General features: G+C 32.5%; 1 protein-coding gene and 1 pseudogene across 1 annotated transcript; both read right to left on the reverse strand.

The window, feature by feature from the left end:
- Positions 1-524: 524 nt before the first annotated feature.
- LOC126723323 (putative pentatricopeptide repeat-containing protein At5g37570) lies at positions 525-2821 on the reverse strand (annotated as a pseudogene).
- An 8445-nt stretch (positions 2822-11266) lies between these two features.
- LOC126723326 (FCS-Like Zinc finger 3) lies at positions 11267-12364 on the reverse strand. Its single transcript, XM_050426682.1, has 2 exons — positions 12053-12364; positions 11267-11891 (listed from the first exon to the last, which is right to left on the reverse strand). Exons 1-2 carry the CDS (start codon positions 12172-12174, stop codon positions 11687-11689), a joined length of 327 nt encoding a protein of 108 aa, XP_050282639.1. The 5' UTR covers positions 12175-12364; the 3' UTR covers positions 11267-11686.
- Between the last annotated feature and the right edge of the window lie 3529 nt (positions 12365-15893).

The following is a 15893-nucleotide window of genomic DNA, read 5'->3' on the forward strand; positions in this document are numbered from 1 at the left end:
TTCTTCTCCCTTTTTTTTTCTTTTTTTAATTTTTAATTACAGCAAAAACAGAAATTTTTTGTTACTCTTTTTCTTTAGATTTCAGCAAGAACATAATCTTTCTCTTCTCTTTTAATGGCATAATTCTTCTCTCTTTGAGAGCAGTATCTATTGGAGAGATGTATGACGAGAAACTATCACATAGAGAGAGAATGACATGCATAGGAGAGAAGCAAAAATGAAAAGATAAAAAACAATGGAGACATAATCAATCCACTAGTCTGTATATACCGTAATCTATAAAAGGCCCACCTTACCCTCTGTAGTTTTCTAGGACTGGATTCTGCAAGTAGTGCTACTCCCATGAAATGGTTAAACCCGTTGCTTCCATGAGAAAGCACGAAAAGATCACAAAAAGGCCCACACTTCCTCTTGTTTATGAGATTGAAAATGAATCACACAACTAACATGACCTTTATCAATAAGGGTATTTTGCTTTAAAGAAGTCAGCCTCCACTATTGATGTAAAACCAAAATAAAAATCATATTGAACAAGGGAATTTATATTTGATGTTAAATGCTCCAAAGTTGCATATATGGCATTACAATGAGGATGGGTTCTATCTTCTACAGAGAACACATGAACGTTGCTTTCCAACTCAATCCAACTACACCCAGGAGCCTTTCTTATGCCTAAGCTCCTTAATCTCTTCCTCACATTCATCTTCTCTCTTCATTTGCCCAATATCAAATGCATGTTAGACAGAATAACATGAGCAGATACTGCCTTAGGATCCAAATTGAAGATCTTCTCAGCCACACTCCCAATCAACTCCATTTTTGTCCAAAACCTACAGGCACTAAGTAAAGCTCCCCAGAGAACCCCATATGCTTCAATAGGCATTGCTTTTATGAACTCCTCAGCTTCTTGTAGATAGCCTGAACGGCCAAGAAGATACACCACACATGCATAGTGTTCCAAAGTTGGTGTAACTCCATAACATTTTTGCATTAAGTGGAAAAATTTCATCCCTTCATCAACTAGACCAGCACGACCACAAGCAGACAGCATCCCCACAAAGGTAGCTCCATTGGGAACAGCTCCTTGCTTTAACATTTCCTCAAAGAGTAAAATTGCTTTGGAACCAAGCCCATGATGTGCATATCCATTGATAAGAGCTGTCCATGCTGCCACATTAGGTGAAGAGATGCTACTAAATGATTTTTGTGCATTGGAGATGCTCCCACATTTGGAGAACATATCTACAAGAGATGTTCCAACATAAGCATTTGATTCAAATGGCGTTTTGATCACATGGGCATGAAGTAATTCTCCTAGCTGAAGAGATCCAAGGCATGTACAGGCATGAAAAAGAGCAGAAAAAGTTGATCTAGTATGGTCTATTGATAATCTGTGCATAGTCACGTATAGTTTGAAAGCCTCTTCATGTCAATGATTTTGAATATAACCTGACATTATTGAATTCCATGTCACTGGGTTTCTTTCCCCTTTTGTTTCTTCAAACAGCTTCAAAGCTTTATCAATTTCTCCATTCCTAGAATACACAGAAATCATGGTATTCAAAGAAATTATAGTTCGTTCCATCATTCTATTAAATAGTTTCTCAGATTCCTCGGCTTGGCCACTCATTGCATAACCTTTAATCATCAAATTATATGATACTGGATTCTTTTCAACTAGCCTACCAAAAATAAACTCAGCATCTACAATCCTACCCATAAGTATAAGCCCTCCAATAAGTGAATTTGAAGCATTTAAACCTGGGTTTCCCATCCAATCATAAACTCTCTTGGCCTCATCAATAGCTTCACAATCACAATAGAATTCAATTAATGCACTAGCAATCAACTGATCAAATTCAAAACCATATTTTATCAAAAGCCCATGAGCAATCCTCCCTTCTCTTAGGCTTCCTAGTCTTCCACAAGCCCTAATAACACAATCCAAAGTAAACTCATTAGGCTCCACCCCACCACTCCCAGTCATCCTCCTAAACAACTCTAAAGCCCATTCATTCCCATCCTCGCTCCTCGCATACCCAGAAATCAAAGTAGTCCACGCCATAACATCCCTAGATGGCATCTTATTAAACACATCCAAAGCCTTGCTCATCAAGTTACATTGCACATACCCCACAAGCATCAAACTCCACAGCAACTCATTTTCACTGTGCAACTCATCAAACACCTGCTTTGCTCCTTCAATATCAATACAACTTGCATAAAGGTACAACAATGCACTACTACCCACAAGCTCAAATCTCTCAAACCCAGATTTCAAAACTAGACAATGTAGCTCTTCTCCCTCACAGACTGTCCAGGAATGTGCATATACACTTAACGTAGTCAAAAAAGTGGTCTCATTGAGCTTTATATTACTACCGTGCATAATGGAAGTTAGTTTCAGAGCTTCATAGTATTGCCACCATTTGGAGTAACCTGATATCATGGTGTTCCATGAGACAACAGTTCGTCTAGGCATTTCATCGAACAGGTTCCGAGCAAAGTCGAGCTGGCCATTTTTGCAGTACTTAGTTATAGAAATGTTGGTAGAAACTATGTAGTTGTAAGGGGCTTGAGGAGATTGACAAAGGGTTGTGAAGAACTTGAAACTCTTCCTCCAGAGACTCTTGAAATAGGCAGATTGGGATTCAGGATGGAGGTTGGAGGCTGCAGCAGCCGGTATCGGAAGTGGGGAGCATGGTTCGTGGGTCAGTGGCGGCGTCGCTGACGGCTGTGGCGGTGCGGCAAGCCGGCGAGTCTTTCTTCTCGCATGGATTGTGTTTGTTGAGAATTTACTCAATTCTCCTGGAGGACCATATCATTCATGTGTTTCTCGACTTGGTTCAAAAGGCCGCCCAATTGATCAACACGAACTGATTTAACCGACTGCACCAATGTTACAACAGCTGACCAAAAGCGGTCGGCCTGGGCCCAAATCAGTGTTGAGTGTGGTCTTGGAATTGGGCCAACGTTATGCGGTTTGGTGCAAAAATGATTCAGATTTTGTTTTACAAATCTAATATATAAAAAATTGAACCGTATAATAGATAAATTTGAAATGGAGAGGATCATATTTCCATTGTCCTTGGTGCCCATTTCTCATATTTTCCAATTAAATTTAATTGTGAGGAAGTATTGGCTCATAAATAATTGAATAAAATTTAGTTACAAAATTAGTTGTAGTTAATAGCTACAACTTCACTCAAAATATTTTTATTGGATGTAAATTTCGACAAATCCACCATAAAATTACATTTTCTTTTTATATTCATTATGCTTGCAAATTTTTAAAAAATCAAAAATCAATAATTATGTTATCAATCAAATATTTAAATTTTAAGTTTTTTTAGTCTAAAATTAGGCATGAAGGGTCCGTTTGGATATAGCAGAAAACTGAAAAACACGGTAGCAAAATAATTTTTAAATGTATGAATAATACCGTGAGACCCATTTTAAATGAAAAAGCTACTGAAAAGTGAAATTTGTGAGTCCGTGAACAATACAAACCATGCACTGTTCACAGGAAAAGTCAAATATTTCGGCTCAAAAAAAAAAAAAAAAGAAGCTAAAATGCAAACATGCATCTAGGAAGCGCAAAACGCGCTTCCCAAACGCACACGAAAATAAGTTTATGAATCAAATAGTAAATAATATCTGATTAACACATAATTAGACATGTTTGTTAAGAACATAAAGAATATACAATCCAATAATTAGATTTTCAAAATATCTAGCCATGCTAGTTTTTTAGTAGGGATTGTAGCTAGGGGTGTTCGCAGTGCGGTGCAGTGCGGTTTTGGGCCATTTTTAGCATTGCACTTTGCGATGCGGTTTAGGCAAAACCATAACTGCACCACACCTTATTTTTGCAATCACATGTGCAGTGTGGTGTGGTTTAGAGTTAGCGAAAACCATAATTGCACTGCACCTCATTTTTGCGGTCACTTGTACAGTGCGGTGTATAAGATGCAATTTGAAACTAATATATTTTTCAAATTTTGAGCTTTTCCTGCCTAGCAAAAAACTGATTTTCCCCCTTTGTTTTAGGCCAAGTCTTAAAATATTGAGCTAGTTTTTCTTTATTTTGGGCTAGCTTTCCTTATTAACACTTACAAGGGTTATTAAATTTTTTTTTTTTTTTTGAAAACTAGGGTTATTAAAGTATTAATTTTTTTGTTGAGAAGTATTAAACTATTAATTAATAATATATTTGATATTAAAAAATTAATATATTAATATATAGAGAGAGTGCGGTGCAGTTTGTGCGGTTTTTCTATTATAAAATTGCAAACTGCACTGCACCAGTGCATTGTTACTTACGGTGTGGTGCGGTTATGCCATTTTGCAGGCGGTTTTGGTACGGTTTTTGCGGTTTGGTGAACACCACCAAATTTATAGTTAAATTTTGTCCTAAATAATATAGTTGAATTTACTTGTTGTTACAGAAAAATAATATCTCTTGAGGTTTATTGGTCAATGTAGCCACATAATTAAACTTAAATAGGAAACTCAAAGTATACTTGATTAATTGTTCTTAAATTTTTACATTCATGATTAAGTTACAACAAATCAATCACATCTCCATTGATCAACTTCTTTTATTGAAGTAGCTAAAGTTTTATTTTTGGATCACCACAATTTGGAATTACTTTTTTTTTTTAAATGCAATCTAAAAAGCCCAATGATCATGGCAGGAAATTTATTCCCTCGGCTTCAAAAGAAATTATTGATAAACCCCACAATCCATAACCCCAATTTGTTTTTACTCAAATCATCAGTCTCCAAGCTTTGAAGTGAATGACCAAGAATGAATTTAATGTAACTCAACCAACTAACTTGTAGCAGTAGTAGGGCCCGCTCAATATAATTTGGGGGCTTAAAGTGAAAATTTTATGTGGGACCTATTATATGCAAACATTAAATAAAATAAGTATATTAATATTAATTAAACTAAGACTAATCATTTAATGTATAGTTTTGTTAACAGGTGCCAGCCAGCACCTGTTAATGAATCAGTCTCTAGGTCCTACTTGCATAAGAAATGGGAAAAAAATTACTTTTCAGCTTTGGTTTGTGTTAGATGTGTACCTTGGTTTCTCCAATAATTACAGGACAAAAATGCCTCTTTAACACACCTTTAACACATTTCCCTCCATTTCACTTTTTATTTCACTCCCAATTTCACTTTATCAATATTTTACCCTTCATCTCCTTTCATTTTACCAATATCAAACTCACTTTCATTCACTTTACCATTATCAAACCCACTTCAAAAAAAGAAGAAGAGAGAAATGAAGAAAAGTTCAAATGTTCAATGAAGGATTAAGCAATTATTTTGCAAGGTACAATAATTTTATTTTATTAAATTCATATTTATTTTTAAATATATTTGAATATGAGGTTAATCTTATTTTATTTGTATCATGTTTTTTTTTTCATTTATCCTAAAATATGATGTGGATTGTTTTAATCTTGTTTTAATATTGCACCAATGGATGAGAATTTAGTTATAAGTGAGACTCATCAAGTTGTTAAAAGGAATTGTTTTAACTTAAATGAATTATTTCAAGAATGAACTTTTATTTTATTTATTTGTATCATATTTTTTTTTCATTTTTACTAAAATACGATATTGAATATTGATTGTTTTAATCTTGTTTTAATGTAGCACAAATGGATGACAATTTAGTTGCAAGTGAGACTCATCAACTTGTTCCAATGAATTACTTTGACTTAATGAACTACCTCAAGAAGGTACTATTATTTTTTATTTTATTTGTAATCCATATTTCATTTAACGTATAATATGATTTTTTTTTTTAATTCTTGTTTTAATATAGCACAAATTGATGATAATTTAATTGCAAGTGAGATTCATGGAAGTGTTTCAAGAAATTGTGTTGAGTTAAATGAATTTCCGAATGATGGAAAAAATAATAACACATGTGGAGGGGAAATAATTGATTGGAATGAATGTCTAACAGATGAGATGGGGGTTATTGAAGAATATGAGGATATAAATTCAATAGAAAATGAGTTTGAGCCTTTTGTTGGTCAATGTTTTCTTAGTGAAGAAAAAGCTTTCATTTTCTATAAAAATTATGCAAATCGAAATGGTTTTACAATTCGAAAAGGTTGTTTAGAGGGAAAAAAAATGGAGAAATAGGAAGATGTAATTTCTTTTGTCATCAAGAAGGTAGGCAACCACTAAAAATGGTGGATCCATCTAAGGAGCAACGAAATAGGAAGTCTTTAAAATGTAGATGCAAAGCTCATCTAACTTGTATTGCGAAAGTCAATAGACATTTTTCCGAAAGAATGGCATGTCATTATTTTTGTTGTAGATCACAATCATGAATTGTTGTCCCCTTCGAGTGTATGATTTCTTCCGGCCAATCGAGTTATCACTAAAGATGATAAAAATTGCATTCTCTTATACAAAAAAGCTGGTCTTTCAGTTAATTAGAGAAATAATATGTGTTATGGAACTTAAGAAAAATGTGAAACATGGACATCTTCCATTTTTTTCAACGAGATATTCGTAATCTTTATGTGAAAATAAGAAAGATGCATGCTGTGAATGATGCTATGGATCGCTTACAATTTTTGAAAAGTTGCTAAAAAAGGAATTCTAAATTTCAATATACATTTACAACCGATGAAGAGAAAAGGTTAAAGCATATTTTTTTGTCGCACCCTCATAGTTTTGATTGGTACCAAAAATATGGAGATGTGGTTGTTTTTTATACTACTTACAAGGTAAATGCTTATGATATGCCTTTTGATATTTTTGTTGGTGTCAATAATCATGGAAATACGATTCTCTTTGGTTGTGCACTTCTGATAGGCCAAATATGTATTGACCCATTGTGATGAATTAATTGATTTATTAGCCAAGTTTATTAATTAATCAAATTAACACGCAAAGCGCATGATAGCACAAACAAATCATCAATTAAACTAAGTATGCAGTGGAAAATAAATTGACACGATGATTTGTTTACAAATGGGAAAAACCTACCGGCAAAACCCCACCGGGTGATTTTAAGATCACCACACCCGAGAATCCACTATTATCAAATACAAACGGTTACAGTAAAGGAATCTCAGTACCTTATATCAACCTACAATTGAACCCTTACCCCAATACCCAATTGGACTTGTTCTATAGTGACTATCTCTCATTTCAATGCACGGCTCCTAGTACGTAACGAACCAATTGCGCAAATCCCAATACATGACTTGATCACCAACTTGAGAAGGATGTTGGCTGCAAAATTTTTCAGTTCATCCAAGCGATGAAGATCATGAAGTTGCTTGGTCATAAAACTCTATAGTGTACAAACACAATAGCTTCTTCAAGAAAAAGAAGAACTAAGGCAAACTAGGTTTCCGGTTACACTCTTCTTTACACTTGTGCAATTGTGCTCTTGTGCAACTTTTGTAACCTTTTACGGCCTTTAAAATAATCCTTATATATGTTTAGGGTTGTGAGAAAAGAAAGCTCAAACATACATTCACGGATTGGATGAAAAACAGTCCTTAAAAACTGAGTTTCATAAACCTCGATAGATAGCCATCTATCGAGCTAGCTATTAAGCCACGGGCTTCAGCAGCTTTTAAACCTCGATAAATGCTAGCTGTTGAGCTAGCTGTCGAGATTTAATGAACTTCACTTTCTGACTTGATTCTTGGACAGACTTGCATGGCTTTAACACTTGAACTTGAAACCTTATTTCTTGAAGTATTAAACACATCATAGATTTACCCAATTACAAGTAAAGTGCATTTTGTCAAAGGATTAGCCAATTACATAAAATAGTGACATATGTTCCTATCATTGAATCACATATGTTCTAACAACTTCTTCGAAATGAAACAACTAGTGTTTTTGATGGCTAATTAAGGTACTCTATTTATCTTATAAATTTGTACAACTATTTTTCCATTTTATTTAATTAATTAGTGGAATAATATTAATACATATCATTTGAAATGTTTACATATTCTAATTAAAAAAAAATATATTAGCAGAATTTTGCATGTTTAATGAAGAAACAAACCCAAGGCAATTTTAATAGATCAAGATCCATAGATTACGGAAGCAATATCAAAAGAATTATCACTCACAAAACATGCCTTTTGTATATGGCATATTACAGCTAAGTTTAGTGGTTGGTTTACATCTATTCTTCGTAATCAATATTCAAATTGGTGCATAGAGTTCTACAAGTTATACTAGTTAGACTAGTTAGACTCATGTGAAGAATTTGAGGATCAATGGACTCAAGTTATGGAAAAGTGTGACATACTTACTAACAAGCATGTAAGAGGTTTATATCAAATCAAGCACTTTTGGGTACCATGTTACCTTCGTGGACATTTTTTGGGTGGAATGACAACAACTGGAAGATCGAAAAGTATAAATGCCTTTATTAAACGGATTGTTAGTTCTCACATAAACTTAATTCAATTCATTAAACAAGTAAGCCAATAGTTATAGTCTGGTTGACATGCGATAAGTCCCATATTTCTTTGTGTGGAGAAAGGATATTCCACCACATGTAGTTCCTTTTTGTAATTCAAGCTAATATAGTTGATTTCTCTTATTAAAAGTTCATGTCTTTCACCTCAAAAAATAAAATTCCAACACAAAAACACACTATAAATTCAACTCAAAAAACTCATTTTAAGGTATTATTAATTGTATAGAAGTTAGTACATAGTAAATATTAAACATAGTGCAGCAGAGCACATAAGATTTGGGTATCTCATTAAAAATCAAGATACATAAAAGTTTGAACATTGCTAAAATATACGAAAATGATTCCAAAGTTGGTCACCCATGTTCGCAGCTGGCTTGATATTGATTTTTTTCAGGGTCTAGCCACCACCAACAACCTAAAGTCAGCCACCAAACTATTATAACAGGAAGGACTGTTATCATGAGAAGTGAGAAATTTATAAACAGCTTGAGATTTTTGACACACACAAACACACACCAAAAAAAGAAAACGTGGGGAAATTTTAATTCTATAGTACTCTGCAATCTGCATCATTTGCTACATTGAAAATCCAAAGACTAATGGACCCTTTATGAATTCCTTTTGCTCTTCACTTTCATCCATAATCTACTTTCACTTTAGCTTATAATCAAAAACATTATCATACAGTTTCTTCCTTTCTTCTAAGCACCATTGTCAATGTCAACCATGCCCTACTATTACAGTGTTTTCCTTGTTATCCATTTCATCTTCTTTAGTTCTCTCCTTCCAGAATTCAATTTTTGTCCTTCTTGGTAACTTTAGGACAAACTTTGCCCTTAATGGACAAATATATGCCACAAAGAATACAAACTTAATTAGCTGGCTTCTATCAAGCTCAATTTTCTTCTCATGTAGCTAGTCATTTGTTCACTCAATTGCTGTCTTTGACTTGTACAAAGCCTATAGCCTTTTTGAATAAGTAATTTTACAAAGCCTGGTACAACGTAATCTCTCAAGCTAGGTTGATTATCACAATGAATTAAAGGACAGGCAACCTATTATATGCTATAGTAGAATTGTAAATGAGTCCAACCAAATCAAATATTAAAAAGTTTAAGATTTGGTTCATTTATTTTTTTATTTGAATACGTGTCGAGTTTGACCTCATCACTAAACTATGCTTTCTTTCTTTTCTTTTTTTTTCTTTTGACTGAAACAATGTCACTAAACTATATATGCTAAAGATTCAAGCTTTGGTTTATTTTTGTGTTGTACAAGCTCTAACTTGTTCTCGTTTGATTAACTTATTTATTATTCATATGTAATAAATGGTAGTAACCGTAGTATGACTTTTTTTCCCCTTTACAAATTTATGCTAATACTTAATAAATAGATTATAGTTTAAATTGTAATATTGCAAATAATTAGATATGATGATTTTTGTTTATGAACTTAAAAAATTAATTCCTCAACCCTGTATCATTATAAGTTATATGCAATTATAATGATTTTTACTATCACTTAACTACAAATAATAATTTCATATCTTATAAATTTATATTCAAACTTATACAATTGTCTTTAATCTATATAAGAGCATTTTTATTACATGTAAACATATAATATTATAATTATTTTCTCCAAACAAGGGCATATAATATTATATATATATATATATATATATTTAAATCGACTAACATACTTTCAAATTTGTTCATGAACGTAATATTAAGTTCAAGCTTGGTTGATTTCAAGCTCAAACCTTAGTTTAAACTTGATTCAACAAATATAAATAAACTTTTAGGGCAATGTGAGATTTAAACCCTACACATTTTATTAAAAATATTAGGAAGTGCTAATTAAGTTACAAAACTTTTAATTAATGAACCGGCTATTGATGGTATGATTTATTGTCCAAAACCATTTCCGAGAACATGGTTTCAGGATCAAATGTTAAGATCATCATGTCCCTTAGGGCCTAAGTTACACCTACCCTAATTTGGCAACAAAAAAAAATGTTGAGATCATCATGTCCCCTTAAGGACTAAGTTACACCTACCCTAATTTGGCTTTTCAGATTCAAAATTATCACCCCATGACATGAATCATCATCCCAATTTTTCTATCAAGCCAGCGACCCTAAATAATTATAGTAAATCCCCTTTACAGAGCTTTAATGATTTTTCACTCCTTAAGGTCTTATTCCTTTTATCGGTAATTGAAGCTAAACAAGCACGTGAGTAAATAAAGAAGAGGACTAACGTAGTGTGAAGTGGGAGCTCAATTGATTAATGCAAATCCTTCACGTTTGAAATGGCCTAACTAAAATCTAGGTATCAGCATCCTAAACTTATGTTTTTAGTTTTTAAATAATATTACACGTATTTTTACACATTTGTTCATTCGTATTTATTTTTAAAAAAATACAAACAATATTACTCAAACTCCTCTATTAATTCCTTTTTTGACACTTTTTTCACCTTTTCTCACTAAGCTAGCTCTTTTGAGGCTTTTGACCTTAATTTGGACACACAAAAAAATAATAATAAAATAAATAAAATAAAATTCTGAACTATTTTGTTTAAAACAAAAATTTCGATTTACTCCATGGTAATTATCGTTTATATATTTATATATATATATATATATATATCCAATTAATAATCTATTTATTAGTCACAAAATTTGTTTAAATCATTTCATTAGTCATGATCAAAATAACATGAATAGAGAGAAGATCAATCTGCCAAACAAACAAAACTTTGTGGACATAGCAATTAGCAGGAAACCATGAACTTTATCTTAATAAAAAACTTTGTGGACAGTTTATCTTCGATAATTTTCACCGCCTCATATTTTTTGCAAAAGAGAGAAAACTCTAGACAGAGATCTCATTACACAAAAATTACAGAAACCACTCTGTCCACTCTTCCATAATAGTTATTCCTTAAACAAACATCCAACAAGGAATAACACAAAAGTAAATACCAAAAAAAATTTAAGAACAAAATTTTCTGATGGGTCTTCATTTTTTTGTCACAAACTTTTAAGCCCACCAATATTTCTTTACAATATTACTCAACCCCTTTTAGATCCAACTTCTTCCTCTATTAATTTTCAAGTGGAAGTTTTTTCTTTCTAAAAATAGAAAGATTTAGATAACCATTCTTTCTGCTTGCTGTAGACGAAGTCTTAGCTTAGGCCACTGCAACTGTACCCGTCCTTACAGCCTTGTTTGGTGTAGAGTTCTTGTTGGGGTCTGACTTATTTCTTATAGCCCTAGTGGAAGAAGAAGAAGAAGCAGAAGAAGATGAAGAAGAAAGTTTCAAGCTTTTCTCTTTTGATTCATCAATCTCTATCTGTTCTTGCCTGCACTCTTTGCTACAGAATGGTGTGTTCCCTCTGCAAAATTTAACCACAGCCCAATCCACCCATCAGAATCTAACACATCACAGTATTGTAAAGACAATAACTTTAAGCTACAATAAAGTGTTATTGAACAAAATCTACATCTGGGTATTGAAGATTAACAATTAATAATATTGCATGAAAAATCAGCTAACCTGTACATGAAGATGTCACTGTTTGAAGCAAGTGGTTTCCTGCAAAGGAAACAAGCTTCAAGGAAGTGAGGCTCGTTGTAATAATCCTCACACCCACCATAATGAAACATGCCCGATCTCATAGTGAAAACAAGCTATAGAGAAAAATGCAGAAACTCTTTGCTAGAATCGGCTTTGCTGGTGTGTTAAAATGGTTTGCGCAGAGAGAGAAATGAGTATGTGAATTTGAAGGGGAAGGAGAGTGATATGAAAATTGAGCATGTATATAAAGACTTTGTTGCCTTGACTTGGTACAATCTAGTGCTTCAGAGGATCACTTTAGATTGGTGGTCTGCACCAATTAAAACCTTATATTATGATTTGATTAGCTGGAAATAGATTCAATTTGTGGTTCATAATGTAGCAGAAAAAAAGTTCTTGCTAAAAATTAAAGCCTTGTGGGCATTATTAGGATTATTTATAAGACCACTGGCTGTTTTGCTATCCCGTGGGATTGAATCTATTGGCTGCAGTACATGCATCTCTTTTAAAAAGGTATTTGTTTTTGTCTTCTTTTTCTCTTTTTTGGGTTACTTTTTTAGAACTTGGTCCCCTTTATTGTTGGGTATTTCTAGTACATCCATTAACTTTAACATTTTTATTTTATTGTCATAATGTTTATTGGGTTCTCTTCACCTAGACTCTTGTAATTAATAGTAGGACACTTCACCCTATAAGTTGATACCCCTATATAGATTTATGTGTAACAGTCTAGTCTAGGAATTAAATACTTTCCGTACATTCACTTCCTAGTTCAAGGAATGGGTTTTTGTTTGTAGAAGATGATGAAACCTTTTTCTTTAAAAAGATTCGATCTTGATTAAAGGACTCAAATCTTCTTTAATTGCAAAGGAAAAATAAATTATGGAATCTTGGAATCTTTCTCCATCTTAGGCATGTTTAACCTAAACCTAGATGCTAGTTTCTTTTTCTTTTTTTTAAGAAAGATAGATGCTAGTTTTTTTTTGTTATAATACCAACCTTGTTTGGTACATGTCAAGGTCGGTATTTGCTTGGTATGTTTAGGTTTTGATAGCTTTTATATGTTTAAATGTGAGGTAGAAAATGATTTGAAAAAAAAAAAAAAAAACAAATAAACTATCAAAATATAAGTTAGTCAAACAGACTCTCATATTCACTTGTAATCAAATTCTCAATATCATCTTCTCAAAAAAAAATTCTCAATATCACATTAACAAAATTCACTTCAATTGTGGTGTTTTTGTTATTGGGTTTATAATATTTTAAAGGAAATATGTGTGATATATCTTGACATTTGCATCATGTTAAACAATCACAACACTATCACCAAAACATTATGAGATTATGTAAAAACATTCATATTGAACATTAGTTAAGATACCAACAATTTTTTTTAATGAACTCTCAAATGCTTTGTTTATCAAATGATAATATATATGAAAAAGAATCTGATTAACAGGTACCTTTAGGTTATTTTTTAATAGATCATTTTAAGAAAGTTCTAATACTACTTTCTTGAAAAATATAAAAATATAAGGGTTTTAATAACATATGCTCTAAAAGCATACACTAGTAAACCATATTATGAAATTTTTTATGAGAAAAATGAAGAAAAAAATGATTAAATTTTTTGAAAACTTTTTTAATTTTTCATAAAAATTTTCTTATAATAGATGTTTAATATATGCTCTAAGAATACATATTAATCGGATCCAAAATATTAAAAAACTAAATTAACTAGGAAACATCATGGAAGTTTCAATTGCGGGCCACATCACTAGGTAATACTACTTGTGGAGGCCCCAACTCATAGGAGTAACACGTGTTTAGATTACCTATAAAGAGATTATTAGTGGGGGATTATGAGTTTATGACAACTTTAAAAAAAAGGTATTTGAAAATATAAAAAAAGAAAACATTTGCATCGATAATCGAAATAGAAAAACCATTGTGGCCAATAACTGAGTTTTGCCTAAACCTCTGGGGTACATGTGAAATAAACACACAAACTCACAGTCACACAAACAACGACATTTTTTATTTCTCTTCATTGCCCTTACATAATCATCAAAATCACAGTATTACCATAAACAAAAGTTACAAAACACAAACCAACCCAAGGACAAATATGTCAACTCTTGGTGTTGCTCACACTCATAAAAAACTTCAAGATCTCTCTCTCGAACTGGACCACTCTCAGCCGTTTCTTTCAGTAGGCCCCACAGGCCCAAACAGTAGGCCCCACAAGGCCCAATTGGGAATAAAAAATTTCAAATCCAATATTTGGAGCTGAGTAGGCCTGGGACCCACAGTCTCAAAACCCAACAAAAAGGTGGGGCCCACACTGATGCATGGTTTTGCTGGCTAGTAGGGCCCACTAAGGTCCTTGTCTGGTGGTCCCACAGCCAATGCCCGCGTCACACGCTCAGCATTGTCGTCACACGTGCGTCCCATTCAGGCACACCAGCGCAGCGCACACAATTATTACACGTGCAACGTGGCATTCAATTATAAATCAAAAATATATAAATATAAAAATATAAAAATAATAATATTATAATTAATTCCTCGTTCTATGTTCTTGGAGATTGGGCACGATTTTCAAGATTGAGTGAAATCTACGGTGGATTTTGTGCCACGTTATCTTTTTAATTCATCATTGAAAGAGTGGGCAGGAACACAAGTGGTGGCTTAAAAAATTTTAAAAAGAAAATTAGGTGGTGGCTATGAATATTTAATTTATTTTAATTACTAGGCTCATGTGAGCTTAGAAATTGTTAGCAAATTTTATTTCTATTATATTTACTTCTTGTTATTATTTTAGTTTTGAATGAGATGCTCTACCGATTATTTTACTTAAAAAGAAGTCAATGACGTAGTGTTAGAGTTATTTTCTCTCCTTTTTTTTTAATTTTCTTTAATCGAATAAAGACAATTTCGACACGTGGTTAAGACTCAAGATCACTTTTCAAAACAGTAATTGGAATAATAATTTTTTTTTTTCCTTTTGATTAGAAAATTTTGAACGGGGAAACACCAATTTCTTGTTGTGAGGGTGTGAATATTGTTTTTTTTCTTAATTCACATGTCTATAGAAGAAAATTTATTGCTTTGACTTTTTTTACATGAGTTTGAATTTAAAATTTTTCAATATAGTTAATAGTTTTTTATATAAAATAATTACAGGTTAGAACTAAATTTAAGGATGAGATACACGAAATTAAGAAAATGCTAAAGAAAGGGGGGGGGGGGGGGAAACGTTTTGATTATTTTAACACTTACCATATTTTTATTCTTAATTTTAATTTTAATAGTTTACTATATGAGTAATGCTAGGATCATAATTTTTGTCATAACTTGCTTACATGGCAAGTCATGAGTAATGGAGTAAAAATGGTGGGTTCATAATTTCACCACTCATAACTTGTCATGTGAGTAAGTTGTGACAAAAGTTATGATTTTAACATTTTCCTTACTATATATTTTGAAAACTTTCAAAAAGTGAACACCAAGATGTTTTATTCCAATAATATATAGGCTAGACAAGAGATACAAAAACTAGCAAGAGAGTATGTTTCAGTTAGCTCAACTAGTAAAGTCTTTGATGGTTATATAAGAGATTTGGGATTCAATCCTTGCCTACACCAAAAACTAATTGATGCCTTTGTCTAATCATCACGAGCAAACGCTATAAATTAAAATTATCACCAAAAAAAAAGAGCAAAGGAGATATGAGAGAACATAGCCAACAAGAAGGGAGAGATGTGTATGTATAATTGAAGATCGAATGGAAGTTCAAGATCATTCGGGTCTTGCTCTT

The sequence above is a fragment of the Quercus robur genome, chromosome 4, assembly GCF_932294415.1.
Source record: "Quercus robur chromosome 4, dhQueRobu3.1, whole genome shotgun sequence".
Taxonomy (NCBI): domain Eukaryota; kingdom Viridiplantae; phylum Streptophyta; class Magnoliopsida; order Fagales; family Fagaceae; genus Quercus; species Quercus robur.